Below are 25636 nucleotides of genomic sequence, written 5' to 3' on the forward strand. Positions count from 1 at the left end.
GTGGTACAGAGCATTGCAATCTCTGTGCACAACCACTTCCTTTGTGTCTGGCCCAATTTATTTTTGTTGTCTGCCTTTCCTGAGAGTAGCATAGCCAGAACAAACTCTTTAACAGGAGAACCTTATTTGAAAGCCAAAGAGATGTACCTATATAATTACTCTGAGGAATAAAGAGATGACTTGTTTAATTAAAACTGCAGTATTAAGATTTGGGAGGGGGGAAGGAGGTTGTGTGTGATTAAAATGTTTGATAGGAGGTAGGCATGTTGGGACACAGTTTTTGAACAATATTTGAAACCTCATTAAATTCCCCCTCTTTAAAAGAAAAACATTTTTTGCCAGAAAAGAGACAGACAAAGAGCATAAATAATGTCATAGTTTTTGAAGAATGAGTGTATAGAAGATCACCTACAAGATTCTGAGCCAAAACCACTTCATTTCAAACTACTTCTGAAAAAATATCCTTTTTAGTTTAATATCCTTTTAGTATGGATTGCTCCTAGCAGTTTGAGGTGATTTGTTGAGAGCATTTGCCAGGTGCAGGCTTCTTCAGCTGGCAGCCAGTAGTGAAGGAATTAAAACAACCTTATTCAACATTCCAGAAGCCTGAGGTTCCTTGAGAGAAACTGATTGAAGAAGGTTGGTGAGAGGTTGTAGGGATCAGCCCAACATTTTGCTGTGAGCTTCCCAGTACATATGGATCAGCAAATGGCCCAAAGTGGTGTGAAAACGTGCTTGATGAGGTAGAAGGGATTTCTATTCCCCTATAAGTGAAAGTGCTGCTACTGTAACCAGAGCAAATAATTTCCCATTGCTGTTAGAAGACATAGCTGAGCTGTAGCTCACAGGTGGTTTGGCCCTAGAGGCAAGAGGGGTTTTATTTACATTGTAATTATACATATGTATATATAATATTCTCTCTCTTTTTTTCCTTTTCCGACTTAATATCTTAAACCAACATCTCATTTGTGAGATGTTTTATTTTCTTTAAGAATTTTATTAGTAAGAAAACCCAAAAGTCTTTGTAGGCTATTTAATCCTGGTTAGGGAACCGTGTCTTGAGCCCTGTCCAGTTCTTGTCAGCAGACCATAAGGGAGTCTGATGGCAGGGCACCTCCTCAACTGTGTGGTTGGTGATTTCTAGGAAAAGGCTTCCTTATCCACAACTCTTCAGATAAAAAGACATAGAGAGAATGCAGAGAATGATCCAGTTTCTCTTCTCATGTCTGTATGATTATGTAACAAGACATGGAGAATCAGTTGTCCCTGAGCTGCCCTCCCAGTAGCGCCAGGAACTTGGAATAGAGCTTGGAAGGATTACCTTCCATATTCTTCCCTCACCCTGAAGAAGGGACAAAGCCCTCAGCTTCTGTAACCCACTGTCTTCCAGAGGTTTGTGTCCCCTGGTCCAGATGAAGGGAGTATATCCCTAAACATGAAGTAATAGCTTTATCAAGTCATAAATTTAGAAATTTCCTGGAAAAGTAGTTTCCTGTAATTTAAAGATCACCTAGCACCCAGATGCTTGGGGAAGCTTGTTTTTGATGCATTCTTTCAGAAATATTCCCATTTGCCTCTACAGCAAAGAAGGAAAATCAAGTAAAAAAAAAAAAAAAAAAAAAAAAAAAAAAAGGACATTGAATGAATTTATGGCACTTTGGTTTATTCTATTTGTTCGTTGTTATGGTAGGTTTCTAATCAGAATTATATTATAGCCAAGTTTGCTGCTATATCTGCAGCTACAGCTGAATATGAGAGTTCTTTGGAGTAGGTCTTTTTATTTAATGTATCTTATCTATAATTGTTAATTTAAAATAAAGGCTTAGTGCACATAGCATCAGTCCAGATGTATTTTTGAGACATAGCAAAATAAACATTTGAATATGTTTTTGATAATTAAAAGGAAAAAAACTACTGTGACCATTCTTCTGGAGTTTCCTAGTTCTGCATTTATGCATAATGACATAGTTTTGAGATGGTACAACTGTTGCTTTCTCTGGTAAGACTAGCTGCACATTTTCTTCATGTCCACATTACTGTACTATCTTTCTGTTATGAAAATACAGTTGTTTATAGCTAATGTGTGCATTTGAACATACTCCATCATGCCTGAGTGTATGTACACATAAAAAAAAAAAAATTGAATCTACTTTTACACCTCTGCTGGAAGTAAATGCTAGAGATTGCTAAATTCCAGCATTATAAAGAAAGCTGACCTGGAACATTACTTTTTCAGCCTGCAATTGCCATGGACATGCCACTGATTGCTTCTATGATGCTGATGTCGATCAGCAACGAGCAAGCTTAAACATTCATGGACATTATGAAGGTGGAGGAGTCTGCATTAACTGCCAGGTAAAAAGGTCATTTTGATCAGTTTAGAAAAATGTTCACACCAGTAGTTTTGGGCCTGACCAGTCCAGAAGGACCATTTGCCGGATGGTGTTACTCCTTGTACTCAAAGTGTGGAAAAAGGTGCGTGAAAATAATTTACCTTGTTCAACATTGCTTGGTAATGTGTAAAAGACACATAAAAATTGTATTTATGCTCAGTCCTGTGTGATCCAAATAAAACCACACAATCAAAGCAAACAATTTGATCAGCTATAAAAATTCCCTTTCCTGTTGTAACAAACTCTGCCATTTCCTTGCTTAACTGAAGGAAGTAAAATTAACCAAATAAAACGTCAGTTCAGGCCAGCTGGTTCCTTGCGGCTGCAAAACACAGAGGACTCTCTCTCATCAGCAGAAATAAAGGATGATCTAGACTATACCAAGACAAAAAGTTATAGATATTGGGAAAACACAGAATCATAGAAGAGCCTTCTGGAATCCTTTTGGACTAGTGCTCCACTCAAACCAAGGCTGGATGCAAAATTATATCTACTTGCACTGAGAAACATCCAGTTAAATTCTGCAAATTTCTGAGGATGCACTTTACACACACTCTGGGTAACCTTTAACAACACTTAATCATACTCCTGTTCAGTAGGAATTTCCCCAGTTGCAGCTTGTGATAGTTGGCTTTTGGGCTTCAGCTGTGCTTACATGAGGAGAGTTGGTTCTGTCATTTCTGTAGAGGAAAGATGCCTTCGGTAGAGGAAAGCAGCCATTAGGCACCTTCCCCCTCCACACCAACAAAAGTCATTCCCTCAGGGGAATGAGCTGCCTAACTGTCCCAGAGGCTCTATTGGATTGAATCAAAAGTTGTGAATTTGGAATCAGACTTTACACTGTGTCTGTCATAAATGGATAGCACATTCTTGGAAAGAGCAAGAATTTCTTTCATTCTGATTTTGTTCTACTCTGGCAATGACTACAAGGAAAGATCAAATAAGACTCTGATAAAGATCTAATCTGGGCCTTATCTCTGCAAGACTGAACTACTTGACCTCCTGATGTTCCTGACAATCTGAGTCATTTGTTGGTTCAGTGATCTTGTGGTTAAATAAATCCAGACTTACTTGGAAGTCTGTCTTCCTTTTGTTATCAAGTCATCTGATGTATGACAAGCAGCTGACCAGAATATTGCATTGCAGGAAAATTATCATCAATTCTATGTTCCTATGAAATCTATGCATCATGATTAAAATGTTGTGCATTTTAAAATATAGCTGTATTTAAGCAACAAAAAAGGCAAATATCCAGTGTAGGCTATATTTTCTATATTCTTCCCACAACATAATCAGGTATTGTCCAAAAGGCAGAAGAGAGTAGCGTTATTTTTACTAACATGAGTAGAAGAAATGTTCTTTGTCTTCCCATCAACATTTCTGTGCAGGACTTTGTTCATGCAGTCTAGTAAGATTTACCATGTTGGTCCTTTCTATCAGCTCTTTGTTCACAAAAGAACATTTCTTTTAATACTGCTTCAAAGATAGAAAATAGCAAAATTAGTCTAAATCTACAAATCCTAGTTATATGACTGATACCAATTGTTTTAATTAATTTTGTGGAAGTTAGTTTGGAGTAAATGATAGCTTTCTTTTATTAAATTATAGCTTTCTTTTTTTGGGGGGGGGGATGTTTTTTGTGGTTTTTTGGGGGTTTTGTTTTGTTTTCATTGACAAAGGACATGAATTTTAGTTTAATTTTTCTGTTTGTGTCAGGCGAAAGAAAAATTTTAGGAATGGATGCCCAAATTAAGAAGTGATATAAATTAAGTGTTGCATACAAAGATATAATCAGTTTATTTAGAATAAGGTGACAAAGGAGCTCTGGAAATCACACAATCCTACTCAGAGTAGGTCTAATTAGATCAGATTGCTCAGGAACTCGTTCCTCCAAGCTTTGAACACCTCCAAAGATTGGAATGCCACAGCTACTCATGGCAACCCATTCCAGTGTTTGACTGCCTGCATGACATATTTTGTCCCTAACATCTGATTGACATTTTCCATGTTCCAATTTGTACCTGTTGCCTCTCGTCCTTTTTCTTTGCACCTCTGATAGGAGTCCGGGTCCATCCCCTCTGTATTCTCTGATCCTGTAGTTGTAGGTATCAATAAATTCACCCTTCTCTTCTTAATGCTGAAGAAACCCAACCACCTTCTTGAATGTCATGTGCTTCAGTCCCTCACCATCTGTGTGGGTCTGCCCACAACACCTGTTGTTGTATCACAGAGGTCCATGAGGTTGATTTGGGAGTATTTTGCCCTGGATAAACTATGCTGGATATGTCCCATCACCTTCTTGTCCTTCGACTGTTCTAAATTTGTTCACTGGCTCTCCTTCCCCACTGAGCAATTGGCCTCTATCCCCATCAGCATTTCTTTTGTTGCTCCTCTATGACTGGAATATTTCTTTTTACACATTACCTTCCTTGTTAGTTTTAACTCTACTAAGCTTTGCCCTTCTTAAGTCTACTTTTGCATATTTGGGAAATGTCTTTGTATTGCCACCAAATAGCCTGTCCCTGCTTTCACCTTCCATGCACTTTCTTTTTGAGTTTGAGATCAGTCAGGAACTCCATCTGTGCTGGCCTTCTGCCATGCTTGCATGTTGGAAAAAACTGTTCTAGTTCTAGTCCATGAGAATCAACTCTCTTGGTCCCCTTTCCCACCCAGGACACTTTCACACAAGATCTTCTCAAGCAGCTCTCTGAGCAAGGACGAATCTGCTTTTCAGAAGCCCAGAACTGTAATTCTGCTATTTGTCTTGTTTACTTGTCTTTCTTTCATACATTCAAAATAGCTTCTGGATTACTTTTTTAATTACCCTGCTGCGTTGTCCATCTGGCATCTTCCCAAAGCTCTGTCTGGGCTAAGGCCACTCATGTGCCACTGGAGTGAGCAGTGCTGAAGAACTTGCAGAGCCCTGAGTGCCCTGCTCATGAACTGCTCACCAGTCCATCCAGGAAATGCTGTGTCCCTGAATTGCAACACCCCCTAAGGAGGAGCTGAACAGGGAGTGGGAGCTGGGGGAATTGTTTTGGTTGCTCCAGGGCAGAGCTTCCTGCTCTGGTTCCCTGGCACTTGTGTCTGTGAGCTCATCAGGATGCCTCATGACCATGATTTACTCAACTTGTACTTGCCATCACTGCTCTAGTTCAAATTACTTAGGATTTTTTTTTTTTCTGGTGTGCCTAAACCACATATTTATAGAGACATATACTTTTCTGGTGGTAAATCTATTTTGTGCTGGCTGGACTGTTCAGTTTTTGGTTTCTTCTGGTATTGCTGATCTTAGACACAAGATATTCAGAAAATTAATATGTAGGAGAAGAAAAAATTAATGTTGGTGTTTCTTGAACAATACATACATAGGGAAAGATATTCTTACAATATATACCTAAGAAAGTAGCCTAAAAAGAGATACTTTATGGCATAAAGAGATGTTTTTCCAAAGGTTTTTTTTCAATGGGAGGAAGGGTTTATAGTGCTTTAAAGAAAAAATTCTGCTGCTTTATGTGAGAATATCATGATTCAGAGCCCTGTAGAGAACAGGTGGTTAAAGAACACTAGATGACAATTGATTCTTTATTACACTCATATTCAATTCTTTTCCCCTTCTTAGTTGTATATAGAAACAGTGTAAAGGATGTTATTGTTTCTTAATTCTTCCAAGTTCCTCTCCTTATCTTGTATTATCATTTTGTTTTATTTTGCACAGCATAACACAGCTGGGATTAACTGTGAGAAGTGTGCAAAAGGTTACTATCGTCCTTATGGTGTTCCAGTGAGAGCTCCCGATGGTTGCATACGTGAGTCCTTCTCTCCTGGTCCTATATACCAGGAGTATCTTCTCCTGGTGGGTTGAGGAGTTTGGGCTATAATCAAAGCATAGGATGTGTCTTTTGGGGGAGGAAAAAATGAAAGAGTGGGCAAAAGTTGTTGGAGAGGAGCTACAAATTAATTTCTGTGTTGCTTTAAACCTTTTAAATTATATTCTTCTCAATTTATGTGTCATATGAGCATATTCAGAACAGCAGAAAGATAGAAAATAGGTCATCAAAGGGTACGGAGGAGATAGGATAATGGAAACCTGGGATGTTGCTGCACATCCTGCAGTGAAGAGGATCTCAGGACCCCTGGGAAGCCATTCTCATCTCCTGTTCTCGTGATCTTGTTTCTCTTAGCTCTCTGATGTACATGTGAGCTATCCTTTGACCCTTGGTCACTTGAAAATTCTATTCTATAGCTCAAAAAATATCACAAGGATCGCTACTCTGATCTCATGCAGTGCTGAGCCCATTGATTAATGAGTGACGCAGTAGGGTAATTACTGATGGCACATTTGATAAAGAACTGAGTATAGGTAAGAGGAAAGTGCTGGATTACAAAGAGGCTGAAGGAGCCATGCGACAGGAGGTAGGAGGAAACTACAGTTATGCTTTGCTTGGGGATTGAAAGGAGTGGGAAGGCAGCAGAGCTGTGGTCACAGTGTTGCGTGTAGTGTGTAAATGAAAGTGAATAGTGTGGTATGTTGGAACTCAAAATGTCCCTCAGACATTTTTAGAGGTTCCAGGCCTTGGTCAGAAGCATTTAGACCCTGGCAGGCAGCTGGAAACAGCTGTGATTTTGAGTTTGAGCCATGGAATGAGTTACCAATTTTGAAGGTGGAACAAGCAGTCACAAAAGGTTAGATATTCTAGTAGAGGTAGTTACAAAGTAGAGGGGAAAAATTTTTAGTATTGTACAGGGGGGTTTTAGCACCTGTGCAGGGGGTTTTTACTTTGTGCATGGGGGTCAGAAGTTTTAAGATGGAGGAATGTGGGCCAATCCTGTTCCTCCTCTTTCTTCTTCCTTACCTCCATGTTCTTGATGAAGCTGGCACCTATGGATTGGTTTAGAGTAGAAAAGCACCTTGTAACATAGGTAGTAGGTATTGGGGGAAAACTGTAAACATGTAACACATAATATATCATATAAAAGATAGCAGCAGCCCTGGGCAGGGAGAGAGAAGAAGACACCAGACAGAGAGGGTGTCAGGAGTGTGTGTGTCTCTGCCTGGGCTGCTGACCAAACAGCCGCAGTGGGCGAAGACAATCTTTTAGATAACTTGCAATAAACTGCCTTGAGACCGAACAACAAGAGGCTGCGGAGTTTTTCTTTGGAAGCACAATTTGGAGGAGAGACTTTACCACCACATGGAACCCCTGAACCAGGCCTGGGGTTCTGGCAATGGTGCTTAGCCTAGACTATGGAGAGAGATGAGTGGTTGCCACAGAAAAATAGCTGTGGAGGAAAACCATGCAGCCTTTGGAATTAAAAACTCCTAAATGCTCTAAGAAAATAACACTGGTTTTGCTTTTAAGGGAGGTATTGGTGATATGTAAGTACTTGGGAAATGTTAACTCTTTAAATAATGAGTCATTCACATCTGCAGGTTTGTTGTTACAATGCCATTGTGCACTGCTGTAAAAGGCCAATTGATTATTTTCTAATGAGTGCCTAATTGCTGGTACTTTTACTTAGCCTGCAGTTGTAACTTGGAGCATGCAGATGGCTGTGAGGAAGGGTCTGGCCGCTGCTTCTGTAAGCAGAATTTCCAGGGAGACCACTGCGAACGCTGTGCTGATGGATTCTATGGTTATCCATTTTGTGTCTGTAAGTATAAAAGTAAAATTGCCTCTTTTTCTGTATTTTAAATATGCATTAAAGAATGAATGGTTTTCATTGCTCTTGACTTGGTTAAAAAAACATCTGGTATTTCAGCTTCACATGTTTATATGTCCTGATAAATCAGTTCTTACGATACTGAAGAGAGTTTGGTTTATTTAACAAAATAACAGTGACTTGAAAAACAGAGATTGCACTGCATTCTCACAATTCTGAAATCATTTGAGAGATCAGGTTTACAGCCTGATGAGTGACTTGTGAACTCACTGAGTTGTGAACTCCAGTCATAAAGTCCTGAAAAAAAATTTTTAAACATGTGTCAGGATTTTTAAGGATAAAGACCACCTGTATAGAGAAGTAGAACATGACTGTAATGACTGAGAGGGGAGAAAAAAGGTATGTGTTCTCCTTGACTCCTCCTAGGATTTGGAACTTGCATCTCTGATAAACAGTGCTTTTCCCATAAAAAATTACATATAAAATAACTGAGCAGAAAATGTAGCATCAGGATTGATGCAAAAAAGACTCCATGAAAAGATTGCAGGAATGCACTAATGGGATGTTTTGTGCCTTCAAGAAAAAAGACGTGTTTCTGACAGCTGGCAAAAACCAAGTGTTGCACTGGGGCAGGATCTGAGGTCTGACTAGAAGAGAGGTACAACAATAGAAACACAAGAAGAGGGAAAACAATACAAAACAAAGGAAAAAAAAAACCTGTGAAAACTGAATGTTGTTTGAATTCAATGGCTGTAAGAGAATACTGTCACTATACTGCATTCCAGATTATCACAACTCATATATCTTCTTGATTGAAATCTGACATTTTGAAATTAGTTCCGCTCAGGTAGACATTGATCTGAGTCCCAATGATGTGTGTAGCTCATTAACTTTAGATCCCATGTCAATGCAAGAAAATTTAAGAATGGGAAAGACTCTCCAGTACATCTTACATTAAGATGTACATGTCATAAATTATGGCAGTTTGTGTCGCGGGTGGTAATGCCACATAGAGGGAGATGGACCTTCAGCTGGAAGCAGGAAATCTGAAATAAATATTAAGATCCTTAGATAATTCTCACAATGCTTTCTAGTGTAGGAAAGCTTTCTGTACCAAAGGATAAGGAGCAGGAAAGCAACCTGCTGGCATTTCCAAATGGTGTCTGGCCTCTCATACTGCTTTTTCGAGATGGGAACCTTGTATCTGAATTGGGAATCAAAAGTGCAATGTCTCTTACCTCTTTCCTAAGAAAAGCTGAAGTTGGTTGCTTAGCTGAAGTTGGTTACTAGAGTCATATGAATACCATGCTCTTGGTATTGATGGTAGAGGACTTCATTTTTTGTCATGATTTTTAATGTGTTTGTTTCAAATGTTCCTTGTTGTTTCTTTTGTTTTAAAGATACTCCTGTATATCCTTTTACTTCTTCAATTCCAAGTGATGGTGTGGCTGGTGACATAATAGGCAAGTTCTTGGTGGTTTTTCCCCATTTCACTGTTTTTCTTCATGTTGCTATTTTTTACTGTTTCAGTGGTGCCTGCTCTTTTGTAGAATACTAGAATAATTAAGTTGATTTTTAGGTATCAATTTTGCCTCTGTTGGTATTTATCTTTCAAGAGAACTTTTGTTCCTGCCAGAAGTTCATCATGCTGTCACATTTATGCCAAGTGGGCTAGCTCCAGAAAGAGTTATGGATTAAAATAACTTCAGCGAGCCTCTGGCAAACATCTGTAGGAGGACCTGACCATCTTGTTTGGTGCACTTAAGAACACATCCATCAAGACTTTCTGACATGTACAACTTTCTGACATGACAACCACTGCTTCATGGTATAAATCTTTTTCTTGACTCTAACTGGCCTCTGCCTCTGGACTGCCCTCTCTCACCTGGCAAATTGTATGTTGCCCTTGGCAGTGAAGGACTTTGATTTCTAAGAAGGCTTCATATTTCTTGTTTAGCCCACTGCAAAGCTGCCTGAAATCCATAAAATTATTCCCTTGGTGGGCTTATATTTTTTAGCCTATATTATCATTCTGCACAATAGAGACATCATCACAGCTAGCATTTAATCACTTGCATACGTATAATGCACTTCACCTTGGTACGGCATCCAAAATAATTTCCCTGGTAGGTCTCTGGGTATTCTCTGTTGCATATCCCCTTTTCCCACAAATTTTTAAAAGGCGAAGAAAAAAAATCCAAAGGAAAGTGAATAAATATAGCAGGAGAAAACAGATCTTGAGCTCTTTACCATTCAAACAAGCAGCATCTGAATTTCAAGGCATAAGAAAGGCAGCTGCCTCTAAGTGGAAGTTTTAGTAGAAGTTGTAAATTTTTGCTGTCAGACTAAGCACAATTGTGGATTGTGGTTTTTTGAATGAGATTTTGCACGTAAAACTCCAACAAATAGGGTATTTTTATTCAAGAATAATATTTACTAAGTACTGATCTATTTTTCTCTGCAAAATTACAAGGAATTCAGGGATTATATGCACTCACTTTCTTTTTTTCCTTTTCCTTTCCTGTTTTAACTAGAAGGAGGCTGCAAACCAGGGTATTTTGGCCCGCAATGTCTGTGTAAGTGGCGTAGTTTCTTTGACACTTGGAGCCTGTGCTCCAGGATAAATGCCAACTTTTGGCTTCCAAAGGAAATAAGAACTTTAAGATCATAATGCTGCAAATATTTTCTTTACAAATGTGCTCTTCAGCATGCCAGTGCCACGGTGCAGGAGTGCTGGGCAGTGACTGTGATGGAAGTACCGGGCAGTGCAGATGTCGAACTGGATTTGCGGGGTTTTCCTGTGATACCTGTGCAGCTGGCTACTTTCAGTACCCCTTCTGCCAGGGTAAGCCAAACATTCCCTTTTGGCAAGCATATCCAAAACACCAAGTTTTATACTGAAGGATGAAGTTGTTTTGCCATGGAGATGTATTCATAGCAGGCGCTCCCAAAACTCACAAAAGTCAAAGAAGAATAATGTGATGAGGGGAGATTTTGATCTAAAAATTCCCGTTTCCTTGGTTGCTGTCTGCTGTTTGATGCAGCTGCCAGACTTTAGTTTGTGCTTGGATTTAGCAACGTTGATTAAACTTAGAATAAATTTGGAAATATTTCTGTTACTTATCCTTGTTTTTTTTTTTTTTAAAGTTGTGTTTAATATGGGTTTGCAACCTCACTTTGATGCACCAAGCTATCCTATTTAATAAATACTAGAAAACTGACTGTTTTTGAACTTTAATAGCTGTTTCTGTACAGTCTTTTTAGGCTATTTATTAACCACTCCCACCTGAGATTGTAAAGCTAAAACATGAATTGTTTTGCTTCAATCCCATAAGTGATGGAACTACTCTCAATAGTTGGCAAACCACTTGGGACTGATAAATCAGACTCTCAGTGGGACCAGGCCAAGCATAGTGCTTTGACACCAATAATTGAACTTTGAGCCTGCTTCCTTGCTCTTTCATTAATGTTTCCTTTGTTCCTGAATTGTTACAGATGTGAGCAATCAATAAAAGCTGCTATGAATCCATATAAATCTGATGGGAAAATTGTCATCCTGTTGAGCATGAGGGAGCAGGGAGTTGCTTTTACTCCTCTTTTTTTCAAATATTTTTTCATTTTAAGAAAGACAAAAGAAGAGAGCCAGTACAGAGGTTGCGTCTGAAATATCTTTTGTCATTGGCAGTGTGTGAATGTAACTTGTTGGGTACCCAGCCCGAAGTCTGTGATTTTCTTGGGAGGTGCCTTTGTCGCTCAGAGGTCGCTGGACTTCAGTGTGACAGCTGCCAGCCTGGCCACCACTCATTCCCTGCCTGTCAAGGTACGGCTGCGGATTGCATATACAGCATCAAACAGGGCCCTGAAAAGGCAGACAGCAGTGCTTTCCAGGACAGCAGCCAGAGCAATGTTCACAGCAGCAAATGGGCAACTCCCTCTTGTGCTCTACAGTGAAATCCGCATATATTTTAATTCTCCAATTCCAGGCCTTTTTTTTTCCCCTCGTGGTCAGACTGTTTGATGTACTCTCAGTCAGCACAGCTGTCTAACTAATAACCAAAGCATTTGAGAGCTGTTCTTACATGGAGGCCCACAGCAACAGGGCACTCTTGCCTGCTGAGGAACCAGCACAGCAGAACTGTGAAGCATTGGTCTGCTTTTGCAGAGAGTCTTTGGCACCTTGTCTGGTACCACAGTTTGGTACCATGTAAAAGGAGTGTTCTGCAAATTTGAAAATCTGAAGCTCTCATTTTGCCCTTCATGGTGGTTTCTCACTAATTTTAAGATCATTTGACAGGAGCTAACCCAACCTGTGTCCATGTAGGCATGGAACATGAAAGATTTCTTTGGAGTTTCCCACCAAGGACCAGCCTGCTTTTTTGCAAGACAAGGAAATTAATAGAGTATAACCTTTGAGTGTCATAATGTATTTGTGTGCTTATGAGGACTCCCATCAAGTCCTAATTTGCCCTAGGTTTTGTCTGCCTTTAAAGTGAATGAGAGAGGGGGCCCTTAATCCTTAGTAATTTTTCCATTGAGAAAGAAAATTGCAGAGTTCTGGTATGTGCTTTTCTGTGCTGATTAACAAGATTTATATATAAAATTATGATTTGCTTTCTTCTCTCTTGTTATTTTTGACTGTTGGCTACGTCAGTTTTATTCCTTTGGGCTTTTACAGTTATTTATCTCCTGTACAGGGACAGCAGAATTGTTTATATCCTCATGCCCTGATTTCAGCTAGGGTAGAGTTAATTTTATTCCTAATACTGTGTATAGTGCTGTTTTACCTTTTTTCCCCAATTCTTGTCCCCATCCCATAGGTGGGGTGTGAGTGGTTGCCTGTACTTAGTTGTCAGCTGGAGTTAAACTGTGGCACCTTGCAAAGATGAGCTGTGTTGTGTTACCAAACACAATGGGTGGAATAAAGAAACACCACATGATTGTGGGTTTTATGGTCTGGAGTAGATGAACATTTTTAATGAAAAACATAAAATCAGGATTCTGCATTGGTACACACTGTTCAGTGGTTTTAAAATAACCTTTTTTATTTTCCTAGAGCAAAAGCAAGTAGCGATCTTAAAGCAAATCAAACCCATATTGAATATGTTTGATCTTCGAACACCAAAAGCTGAAAACAGACATAAAAGCTTAAAAGAGCATGCAAAAACAAATTGTAAAAGACAGATAAAAATAGTTGAAAAGACAGTCAGTGGGATTACTCAGAACTGCTGCAGTTCACAGTTTGTTCAGTTAAAATGAGCTGCCATGGGTTTAAACATAAATTAACACAGCATGCTGCAAGCTGTGAGAGAAAGTGAGCAGCCCAGCCTGATATTCCTGTAAGGAATTGTCATCTTCAAAAGAGAGACAGATCTCAATTTTTTTGGGCTGCTGTGACTAGAACTAATCTCTCTGATCATGACTTGTTGGTTGAACTCAATAGAAGCTTTATTCAAATAAAGTGATATCAAAACAGAACCTTTAAACAAAACACTAATACTTAAAATTAGGAGAGAATGATATACGATAATCAAATTATGGGCGACTCTCGTGTAGGTATTGTTCTTGGAAGCTTCAGTGTTTGTATTTCTCTTGTGCTAACTTCCTAGCAAGCCCTGTGTCTTTCCAAGCATCTTTAAAGTAAACGCAGCAAAGTCAGATGTCTTTGCAGCAGAAAGAGGAACCAAAAGGGGGAACCAGAAACATGAACATGTAACAGGAAAACAATGTTTGCTTTATATCTCTGTCAGTCAGCCACATGTGGCTGTCACAACATCCAAGTGGTTAACTGCAGCACTTCATCTTGTACCTGGGACAGCTGGGATGCCCAGATGGGGTCCCGTTCCTGTACCTGTGAAGTGTGACCTTGCGGAACATTCCAGCATCATCTCAAGAAAATAGCAGAGCTTGTCTTTAGCTGTTAGCCCAAAATAGTGGTAACTCCATGAGAAGTTCACTGTTATAGCTGACAACATGCTTTGAATATATTTTTTAAAGATTTTTTTTTAAGTATTTCTCTCATGTGACATTCTTTCCAAATGTAAGATGGATTTATGTCCCTTACATGTGTTTTGCAAGGCATCAAACACATCATAGATGTGAGTTACATAACTGCAAGAACCAAGATTATCAGTGGTTGAGGTCAGAATTGCAGAATAACCGTCTGTTTTGGCATATTTATTTTTGCTGGTAAAATTATGGATTGTCTGATTTTCTGAAAGTAAATGATTGATTTACATTCAAAGGTAAGTTTTTTGACAAATTCTAGATTTAGACACGCATCTGTTATTTTTTTTTTTTCTCTGTGCAGCATGCAGTTGTGATGGTGTCGGCTCATTGGGGAATACCTGTGGCCCTGGAGGGCAGTGTCTGTGCCGTGGTAACTATGCTGGGCTGAGATGTGACCAGTGTGCTCCAGGCTATTACAGCTATCCCAACTGCTTTCGTGAGTAAAAGCCTGCCCTACCTTTACCGGGGTTTTCCTTCCTATTTCTGCAACATGGAAAAAAATAAATCTTCTCAAATATATTTCCATTTAAAAGATTTCCATTTTGATGGCACAAGAACTTTAAGAAAATATCTGTCAGTTCCATAGGTTAGTGCTCTATTTTTCCAAGTGACTGCTTTGCATACAATCTCAAATACTATAAATCAGGCTAAATACACATTTTAAAAATCATTATTAAAGGCTGCTGATGTCTTGGAGTTTAAAGTATTTGAGTCTCTCCAAGGTAACCATAATAAAAAGCCCTTTCAAGTTCATACTGGCTACATTGTGCTTCTGCTCTACTACATTCCACAGCCTCTGTTTTCAAAAGATCTTTCAATGTGTTTGTTTTATGAAGGTGTCAACAGCGAGTGTGACCCTGCAGGTAGCATTGGTTCTCACTCTGTAAGTATTCTGCCACTGCAGCTAACAGTGCATGTTAATAATTCATGTGTCTTTGCTGAGCACATCCAGCTCATTGCTCAAGCCCTGAAGCCTGCTCTTAGGCTCTAGAAGAATTGCAGGAGCTTGTTTGAAGAGTAGGAGTAGCAATAAACTTCATGTTTTGTTCTTTGATCCCACCAGTGCAAAACCTTGTCAAGGATGGGGGGGTTTTGTCTTTTATATATAGAATATGCAATCTGTTTATGTCTTTTTGGTATACTCTTAATACTAACATGCACATGCAGATACAAGCCTGTGCATGTCTCAAAGACCCTGTGGGTCTGGGCTGAAAGAGGCCTTTCAGGATCAAATTATTCTTGGAAAATCATTACATCTTTATTGCCATTCCACTATTATTGTTATTAATATGATGATGGTTATTAGTAATTGCTTATTACCAGAAATTATAGGCATTGTTAAATGTGTGGCAAAGACCACCTAGAGGGTGAGTCTGATGGGTGATAGGAGTACCTGTGTAGGCTTCTATATAGAGCTCTGTGTATCCTACACCAGTAAAGAAAAGATTAAATATGAAAATTAATTAGTATTTTTAAGGAAATACGGGGTTTATTCCTTGTGGAAACCACTTAATACTTTAGAGCAGTTCTAATAAGGCTATATAAGAGTTGGAAAGTACATCCTTTGGGAACCTTAGAATAAATTAGATACATACAAAACATGCAGAGTGGAACAATCATGTGCTGATAGTATGAGAAAGAAAAATCTAAGATGTCTGGATCAGCCTGAGATACATTATCTATAAAAGTCAGTAAATTGCATGAGTTTTTACCAATATTAGGTTTTTCTTAGTAGTAAAGATCAGCAAAATTTTTATAAAGCAGGTGGACCCATATTAGCTCCTTTCCCTTGTTAGGGATTTTGTCAGTGTCTCCAGCACGTGGAAGGTCCTACCTGCAGTAAATGCAAACCCTTGTATTGGAACCTGGCCAAAGAAAACCCTGAGGGATGTACAGGTATGGCTTCATGGCACATTTATTTGGCTTAAGAAATGTGGTCATATTTATTCTCTGACACTGTCTGTGGTGCTCTTTGTGACTTTCATAACTCTTATTAGCAGTAAATTACCCATGATATGAGCAGTTACTTTTAGAAACCAGGCCATCATTTCTTGGGTGTTTGCTGAGTACTGAACCAGGGTGTGCTCTGAAGTTCCAGTGATGGTTACAGGATTTTTACCTGTAACCCTGAAATCAGAATTTGGCTCATTGTTTTGAGAAAAAAAAAAAAAAAAAAGGTGCTTTTTCACTTTATGTTATTTCCTAGCTTAGAGTGTAAAACCTTCTTGTAGCCTCAGGGTGTGACAGATCTGTTATGGTTTATATCTGTATAATAACCTATGATTGTCAATGTTTTCCAACAGGGAGTGTGTGTTTTTCAGGCAGATAATAATAATTAATGAAAATTAAAAAGAGCAAAGATAAAAAAATCTTTAAAAATTCTCTCCAACTGTTTCCTTTGGAACAGATTCCATCACAACAGCCATTTAGGATGACTAGCTTTAGAACTGATAATAGTGTCATTACATTTTTTACTTTAGATATCTAAATACTAAACAACTCCTCAAATATTAAGTACTGGACTTTCCATGTAATTCTCTGCTTTCAGTCACAGAGTCAATACTGGGTTTGTCCAAACTTCTGGCTTAGCATAGTTCCTCCCTGCACTATTTTCTCTATTTCTGTTTCATATGGAGAGTTGATTTGGTCCCAGAATAGCACTGCAAAATAGAAGGTGCCAGTCAGACTGGAAGACATGGTTTTGTATCAATTGTCTGAATGTTCTAAGAAAGAAAACAATTTTAAGTCCAAAGTCAATGCTGTTTCCATCAAATATAAGTTAAACCACTTTAAAACACACCAGTAAATCACATACATTTAGAAGTCCTCATTTTTTCTCCTTCTCTTTTTCTTCTCACTTCATACCAATGTCTTGTCTGCTGTTCTGAACTTTCCAGAATAAAATCCACCTTGTGGCACATTGACTCAAAATTGCAGATTCAGGGTGGTGGGGTTTTTCCCTGTAAAGTATCATGAAAAGATAAATTGCAGATGTCTTTTTTTTTTTTTTCATCTGTGCAGCATGTCAGTGTGATGTGAGTGGAACACTAAGTGGAGTTGCAGAATGTCAGCAGGTAAAGAGAAATTAAAAGAAAGATATTAATTAAATTGATTATTGTAAAGATAAATTATTTTAACAATTTCTGAGGTAGAAATCTTAACACTGTTTATTGCTTTTGAACATAAAATAGCTAGTTGTATACATCAAAGAATAGATTTTACACATCCTAGGGATATATAAAGTTTTAAAAAATTTTTTTCTTCTTGAGTTTATGTATTTTGTAGTCTATTTCTGAAGATGATAAATGACAGATAATGTCCTAATAATGGTTTTTCTTGTGTTTGGGTTTTTTTTCCCCTTTTGTTTTGTTTTTGGTTGGTGTTTTTTTTAGTCTTGTTTTGTTTTTTTTTTGAGATTAGAAATTTCTTCCTCTTTAGAATTAGAGGGAATTCAAAGTATTGAGAGGTACTGAAACATTTTTGATTAAATTTATTTTCTTCACAGGAAAATGGGCATTGCTACTGTAAATCTAATGTTTGTGGAGAATCCTGTGACACTTGTGAAGCTGGTTATTATGCTCTTGAAGAAAAGAATTATTTTGGCTGCCAAGGTAAAATAAAGGACATCTCTAGTGGAACATTTGCACTAAGCACAGAAGTCTTTAGAATTCCCTAGGCAGTACTTTTAGAATGGGGATGTTTGAATTACTCATGTGCACAGCATTTTGCACTGGTGCTGGTGCTGTAACCTTGCTTGTGACTCCTTTTTTGCCTTTCAGCAGGAGAAGAAACAAGGCAGATGTTACTGCTGTGCTTCCCAGTCATTTTGTGCATGTCTGAGAAAACGGGGTGTTTTAGCCTATGGCATAAATCTTGTTTAGGAGCACTCAGCCTTTCAATCCAGCTTGAAATTTTTAGCCTCGTCATACTTGTTACTTAGTACAGCATATTGTACCTCATTACTAGAGGTGTCCTTTAGTTTGTGCCAGAAGTCCTGTCTCCTGTAGAAAGTCATTCACTATTGTTGTCCAGTGTCAATTGAAAATATGTATATTATATGAATATTATGAATATGAACACTGCAATTTTGTCAGATTAAATACTGGGGTACCTGACTTCAACAAATTAACATCTTGCAATTTTTGTAAGTTAGGTTTTAGATTTGGTTTTCAGTGGAGTTTTTTTAACATATTCCTTGTTTGTGATATTGCTGCAGACCTTCTGACTTGCTAGGAAAACATTTGAAAAGCAGTTCTGCAAAACTGCAGCCCTGCATTTAGCAATGTAACAGGTTGTATTATTTGAGTTGTTTTTTTTTTTTTTTTTTAAAGGACTTTTGTCACATTCTAAGGAGAAATTAAAAAGGAAACATGCACAAACACGGGAAGCTCAAAATAATTGCAGCTTATGCACATGTATGAAGTTGTGTTTGAAAGAGTCTAAAGGGCTCTGGGAGGAGGAAACGAGTCATTAATGGTGTTTAATCAGGTGAAGCCATGGTGTGTTTGCTGATAACGTCCATCTCTCTTTTTCTGATTGGCTTCTCTTGGCATGCCAGGCTGCCGCTGCGATGTTGGAGGATCCCTGAGCCCAGCCTGCTCCCAGCCCTGGGGCAGCTGCCAGTGCAGGGCGCACGTCGTGGGCACCACCTGTCGGGAGTGAGTCCAGCTGGGCTGCTGGCACAGCTTCAGCACAGTCCCTTCTTGTACTTTCGTGTGACGTTCTGGGTTTGTTGATGATTAACTTGGTAAATCGCACTGGTTATTGATATTAATTTTTCTGGGAAGTTTCCTTAAATAACCAGTTACAGTTTTGCAATAATACTGCATATGTATCTACATATCTATCAAGAGTTGTATAGGAAAAGGTAAAAGGAAAGCTGTAAAAGCTTCTGGAAAGAAAATTCACATTGCATCCCTCTTACCAGCTGTCTTGAATCTATGAGCTGCTATCAGAATTCCTAAGCCATCAGCAGATCATCTCCCTTCCACAGCTTTTTGTCCTTAAATGTAGATCATAAATGACTGGTAATTCTTTACTGATTTGTTGCGGGTTTTTCCTTCTTGAAAGGCCTGAAAAAAACTATTTTTTTCCTGATCTGCACCACATGAAGTTTGAGATTGAAGATGGTACTACTGTCCAAGGAGGGAAAATTCGGTTTGGCTATGATCCTCAGGAATTTCCTAGCTTCAGTTGGAGAGGATATGCGCAGATGTCCTCTATACAAGTAAGCTGGTATTTCAGTCAAGATTTCGGGGTGAAAACGAAAACAAAAGTACATGGCACAATGTCTTTATGCTGCTATGTGTGTGGAAGATCATGGAAAAAAGACAAAAAAAAGGGCAGGATCTGACTAATCCAAACTGTTTGGCACTGGATTGCTGTTTGGATTAATGAGTGCTGGTATTTTTGTCAGGTCATTTGCACGTTGCTTGTGCAAAAACACCTTTTTTCAGAAATGTTCTTTGAGGTTGTTTTTTTTTTTTAAGACAGTTGTAAAGAGGGAACTTACAGCTTTAAACTCTATAATAATAAGTGCCGAAATTATTGTCGTGCCAAGAACAGTGAGAACAGCAGAAGATTAATGCTTGGCCAAATAATTTGAATTGCACAGGTCTGTATCCATAAGATTTTCAGTTAAATCCAAGTGCTGTCTCTGAAGTCATATTACACTTGAATTTAGATAGGGTAGAGAAGAGAGAGGTGCCAACTTTTGTTATTATTCACATTACAGCAAACAGGAATATGTGTGGTTCAGTAAAAGAAGCCGTGTGCAGGGGCATATTTGCAACACTTATTTAGTTTCATGACAGACTATGAATAAAATAAACAACAGCTGAGGGAATAAGTAAATCAAAAGTAGAAAGTCACCATAATTTCTCTGAGAAGGGTCTTTCTGACTTTGGATTGAGCTACTGATCAAATGAAGCGGAATTTTAAAACAGTAGCTTTGAGTAATAAATGGGATTTGTTCACTCACCTTGAAAGCAGGGCTTTGGTATAGTCGTGTCCAGCCTCCATTTGTCCAGGGACTAATGAATCACTATAGCATGGGACAAAAGCACATAACCATTGCACAATGATATACTTTATGTTCTTCATTTTTCAGTCTTTCTTCTTTTGTTGTTTCAGTCTTGGCTTTTTTTATCCCAGATAATTTTTGAATTTTCAGTATTATTCCACATTGGTAAATGAAGGCAAGTCTTTGGTAGCTGTGATTTCTTAATGCCTGCTTTCTAATTCAGCTGTTTTTTTAATTTCTTTTCTGAGGGCATTTTGTACAGGCTTTTTGTTCTCTTCTCAGATGTGGCAAACAGAGAAAATGTTTGCATTTGGGGAAGCAGAGTGTACCACAGTGGTGGGGAGTTCATTGTGCCACAAGTAGCTTGGAAAGGGACAGCAGGTGCATTGTGATGGGTGAACTGATGGGAACTGGATAGGAGGGGAACCTTAGGATTTAGGATGGAAAGAAAGATAAAAAACCCATGAGATTGCACCAATCCTGTTTTTTCCTAATCCACCACTGACCCTTAACATGTCTCTTAGTTTTTCTGAAAACTAAATAATGGCGCTCTGTGAACGCAGAGAATTTTGTGGGTCTGGAGGTGTCAGTTTGGCCCCAGGACAAGGATAGCATTCCTGCTATTACAGCAGGATCTGGTAGAGGATCAGCAGATCCTCTCAGTTTCAGTGACAGACTGAGGTGTCTGCATGCTGTGGGATCTCAGACTAGGACCAATCATTGTGGCCTGTTCCTTGGAAAGGCAGGAATACCAACAGCCCTTGGTAGCATATACCTCCTTTATGGCACGAGTGGGGAGAATAACAGTAAAATACTGTTGCTATGTCACACTAACACACATTAGTTGAGCCGTTCTGTGTCCTTCTAGCTGGTATTCAACAAGAGTTTTATTTCACAGGAGATTTTGTTCTGTGCTCTTTTGTAAGCTGCCTGTGCCTTTTTGTCTTTGCCGAGTGGTTTTTCTTTCTCTGGGTGATAGTAACAAGTAATATACTTTCCATTCCTCCTTTTTCCCTTTCTTTTTATTTTTCCCAGCCAGAGGTGGTTATGCCTATCACTGTGGCTTCCCCTAAGCTCTTCCACCTAGTCCTCCACTATGTCAGCCTGGGCTCAAAAAGCTCTAAAGGGAAGATCTCAGTTGCTGAGGGAAAACATATTGGCACTAATCATACTTGTAAGTGAATTAATTTTCTCACGAGGCTTCCCTGTCTTCCTCTATCATACACCAGCATTGCCATTCCAGTATATACTTTTTTGCATGTGCCTCTTTCTTGTAGGACTTTAGTCTGGTGCTTGCATGGCTTCTGACTGTTCCTCAATTCAGCACTTTATGGCTGTTTTTGTTTATTAACTTCCATTTTTCAGAATGAAGTAAGGATAACTTTGAATGTGGAAAAATCAAACCTCTACTTATTTCGCATTATCCTGAGGTATATTAACCCTGGAGGGGAAACATTGTCTGCTCGCATATCTGCTTGTCAGTCTCAGCCTGGAGCAGGTAGGTGTAACTCAGCACTGCAACAGCTCAGGTGAATGTTGGATCAGAGAAGATATTCCAAGATGCACCTAAATCAAGTCTTTAATGTTGCTTAAAAGGCATCACTTTTAACAGTGTCAGTGCTTTTGGGCTTCTCCTCGTACATTTTTGCTATATAATTGATGTGGCTGTGTTTGCATGAAACTCCTGCTTGCAGTAGTAATCGGCATTTGTTTCTTCAAATGTTTGCCACACTTAGCACTTTCAGTCCTGTACTTGGAAGCTCTGAACTATGGCTTTTATGAAGGGGTTTTAAAGAAGGGGTTTTAGAGAAGGGGTAACAACACTTTGTTTGGTTTACATGCCTTTAATATTCAAGTCTTAAATGTGGGTTTTGCCTTCATTCAGTGAGTAGGATTTGTTTAAAATTATGAACCCAGTCTACCAAGTTAGTTCTGATTACAGAACTCAAAAACATGTGATGCCTTTCAGGCCCTAATAAAAGATAATTACTCCATATCCTTTGAATGGTAGGGGCATACCAGGCTTATGTGCAGAATTATGTCTTACTATACCTGCCTTACTGAGAGGAGTAAAGTTATAGATCCTTTTAGAAATTCAAGGCAAAATTGAAGACTTCACAGACACCATTCAGCAGAGTGGCAGAAATTTGTGGGCATCACTGGCTTCTAATGGCTGGGAGACAGGGAACCAGATTTTGTCTGTATCCAGGATCTTCAAAGAAGAAACCTTTAATATTCATAACAGTTGATCTTCATGACTTCTATTTGACAAAGCATACCACAGCTTTATTTCTGTAGTACAGAGAGTCACAGAATTATCTGGGTAGAAGGGGGCTTAAAGATCATCCAGTTCCAGCCCCCTACCATGGGCAGGGACACCTTCCACTAGACTAGGTTGCTCAGATCCCCACCCAGCTTAGCCTTGAACACTGCCATGGATGGGGCATCCACAACTGGCCCATCATCTCTGCCTAGAAGTTATCTGTCTGTAAGTAAACATTTTAGATGCTACTGAGAACCTCCAACACCTGAAGCATTTGACTTAAAGTCACATTAGAATATGGAATGTGTCAGTTGAACATATTGAGGGTCAGTGCAGAGAGAAGTTGAATGGAAAATTATGGAAGGGGAAACTGAAAAAGTGACCATTTCAGGTATTGCAAAATTGGCCATTGCATGGGGCAGAGCTCTGCTTTTCTGTACCAATTTGCTCAAGACCAATAAGAATGAAAGCAACAACCACTGCACATCTCTGTGTCTGGTCAGGTGCATTGCTACTGCACATTGACTGAAAATCATTGATCAACTCCTGTCAAACAAAGTTTAATGGACCAAATCCAGCCCACTAAGCAAATAGAGACATTTTACACAGTCACTTATGTTTTATACTTGATTTTTTTTTTTTTGGCAGGGGCTGCTCAAACCAAAGAATTTGTCTTCCCGCCCAGCAAAGAGCCAACTTTTATCACAATCCCAGGAAAAAGATCCACAGAGCCTTTCTCACTGGCTCCAGGCATGTGGACTGTCAGTATAATGGCAGAGGAAGTCCTCTTGGTAAGAAAACAATTGAGGAAAACAACTGCTTGAAGGTTGTCATGAAGTTATTGCTCTGGAGTTGTTTGCAGGGAAGAACCCTGCAAGCAAGTGGAATTCAGCACTAGTGAAAGGAACAGAATACAATTGTGAAAATTTATACTTCTGCCTCTTATTTATTTTCTGATTTTCTCCTGCTCTAATTTTTCTTCTCCTTACAGTCTGTCTGGAATATGTACATTCAAATGATAAGGTATTATTAGCATACAGCCTAAAGCATAAATGCTCACAAAAATTAGTAATTTTTGCATATCAGATCTTGTATCTAGAGTTTAGCTCAGCCAAGGACTTAGTTTCTTGACAAAAAGTCTTCATAAGAGTATTGTAAAATGGGTTGCTGCATTATGAGCAGGTCAATGTCTGACTGCTTTTATCCTCCTATCTTTTCTCTCCTTTCTTTCACTGAAAAATTGAAAAAATTTCTAGCAGTAGTTCTAAGAAATTGCTGGAGAAAGAGAAATTTTTTGAGATTATAATTTATGAAAAATCTTAAATATACATGATCACAAAGACAGCATACTGAAATTCTTACATATTTTGTACAGGGATAAAAAGCAGTGTCTCTAGTCATTAAGCCTGGGGCTGTATTAAATTTGTGGAATACCACATGAAGTGTCAGTAAAGAGCTTGCAAACATATTTCTTGCTGAAAGTGACAGTATTATTGTGCTGGGTTTTTTCACTAATACCTTTGAAAAGGTATATATTAATAATCTTAGCCCATGATATTTTCACATTAACAGTTATACTTAAGCTCTAATATATTAATTTAAGTAAGCAAGGCAGAACAAAAATATACCAGCTTTTGAAGGACATCTTAATAGATTACATGGAGTATTTTAATCAAGTCATCTGGGATATATGAATCTCCCGTGTGGAGTCGCCCAGAGCTGAGTTGTGTGCTTGTGGATTGCACTCATGGATGAAAACTGCAGGCATCTGGCTGTGTGTTACTGAACTGCAGGGAAGCTCCCTTCAGTGCACTGTCTTGTACATGATGAGAGACTGGCTTCAGAGTTTCCCTGATCACAGGGCAGCTGCTTTCACGCCATCTTTCTGAAATTACAGGCTTAGGGAAACACACACATCTTGCAGATAACCTGTGTACAAATTGTTTATGTGATTGGTTTCATTCATTGTTACATTGTGAAAGACTGGAGATGTTCTTTTTATCATTGTTTGACTGCTGTAGCATTTGTTGTATTCTTTGTTCGTAGGATTATCTGGTGCTGTTACCTAGTGATTACTACGAGGCATCCCTGTTGCAGATCAGCGTTACAGAGCCTTGCACACATCCCAGGCCTGCTTCAGCAGAACAGTCAGTAGATGTGTTACAGCCTAAACCAGTGCCTTGGCTTATTTTGTTATCCTGTTGCACTTGAAAACTATAATAATTCTCTGTTTTGGTTTTTTGTTTTTGTGGTTTTTTTTGGTGTAAGCTGCTTGCTCTATCAGCATTTGCCCCTGGGCAGATTTTCCTGTGTCCTTGGTTCAGAGGCAGTGCAGTTCAGACACGGGGGAGAATCCAGAAGAATACCTGTGCGACAGCCAGCTCCCAGTCAGCCAGTGATGGCCCATATCACTGGAAGAGAGGTCAGATTCCTGCCTGCTAATTGCAGTCCCATCTGTGCTGTTGACTATAAACTTACCAGACTAAAATAGTTGCAGATTTACAGCTCAGGATTTTCAGATCTTAACACATCCCTAAAACTGACTCTGCACCAATGTCTGCATTTTACACAAAACTATATAAAAGTATCAGTGTAGGCAGATTTATAACTATGACTGGAGTGGACATTCCACTCTAGCAAAAGCATTTCATTAAATAAAAATTCTTCTCCTTTAGGCATACTGGCTTGTTCAGAAGAAATGACATAATGATTTGTCAGCAGAAATGGTGTACATACAGCACTCTAAATTAATCCCTTTTTTTTCTTAAATAGCTACGTTTAGGTAAAATGTTTGCTTTACTGAAAAACAAGCTAAAGCAATTATGCCACTGATGTAGGTCCTTTGAAAGCAAAGCATGTTTTATGAAATGAGAAGATCTACTAGAGTGTGTTTGGCAAAAAACAAGGTATTTTATCAAGTATGTGATAGTGATGTGACATGATTATAGCCTCTATTACTGTGCTCAGATATTTCTTTTAAAAATATAAAGTACAGCAAGAATACTCATATGCCACAGGCTCTGGTGCTTCATCAGTGATGCATGTGTAAAATTTACTGGTATGAATAATTGCAGTGAAGTCAAGAGGGTTGTTGACAGAATTATTTACATGTTTAAGTGTTTGTAGCCTAAGGAAATACTGAGAAAAATTTGAAAATAATTATGTAGTGAACTGAAGTAAAACCTTTGTAACCACAGCACTTAACTACTTAGAAGTATTTTGCATCATATATTGTGTTAACCACTTGGTGCAAGTAGCCTAAAAGAAAATCTTGATGGTTCAAAGTGT

General features: G+C 38.7%; 1 protein-coding gene across 2 annotated transcripts in view; it reads left to right on the forward strand.

Annotated features, from left to right (window-relative positions):
• The window catches only part of LAMA3 (laminin subunit alpha 3), a 107422-nt gene that overhangs the window by 22886 nt on the left and 58900 nt on the right, over positions 1 to 25636 (forward strand). The window contains exons 8-25 of one of the 2 annotated variants that reach the window (XM_030266093.4): positions 2237 to 2355; positions 6112 to 6202; positions 7917 to 8048; positions 9458 to 9520; positions 10592 to 10633; positions 10765 to 10902; positions 11743 to 11877; positions 14365 to 14499; positions 14900 to 14946; positions 15860 to 15959; positions 17085 to 17137; positions 17569 to 17674; positions 18622 to 18721; positions 19134 to 19290; positions 21121 to 21259; positions 22997 to 23139; positions 24395 to 24495; positions 24617 to 24770. In XM_030266093.4, coding sequence (XP_030121953.4) covers positions 2237 to 2355; positions 6112 to 6202; positions 7917 to 8048; positions 9458 to 9520; positions 10592 to 10633; positions 10765 to 10902; positions 11743 to 11877; positions 14365 to 14499; positions 14900 to 14946; positions 15860 to 15959; positions 17085 to 17137; positions 17569 to 17674; positions 18622 to 18721; positions 19134 to 19290; positions 21121 to 21259; positions 22997 to 23139; positions 24395 to 24495; positions 24617 to 24770 — 1955 coding nt within the window. Of the gene's footprint in view, positions 1 to 2236; positions 2356 to 6111; positions 6203 to 7916; positions 8049 to 9457; positions 9521 to 10591; positions 10634 to 10764; positions 10903 to 11742; positions 11878 to 14364; positions 14500 to 14899; positions 14947 to 15859; positions 15960 to 17084; positions 17138 to 17568; positions 17675 to 18621; positions 18722 to 19133; positions 19291 to 21120; positions 21260 to 21450; positions 21584 to 22996; positions 23140 to 24394; positions 24496 to 24616; positions 24771 to 25636 lie in introns of both variants that reach the window. The other variant, XM_072924575.1, reaches the window with a different exon arrangement.

This window comes from Taeniopygia guttata, chromosome 2 (assembly GCF_048771995.1).
Source record: "Taeniopygia guttata chromosome 2, bTaeGut7.mat, whole genome shotgun sequence".
NCBI lineage: Eukaryota > Metazoa > Chordata > Aves > Passeriformes > Estrildidae > Taeniopygia > Taeniopygia guttata.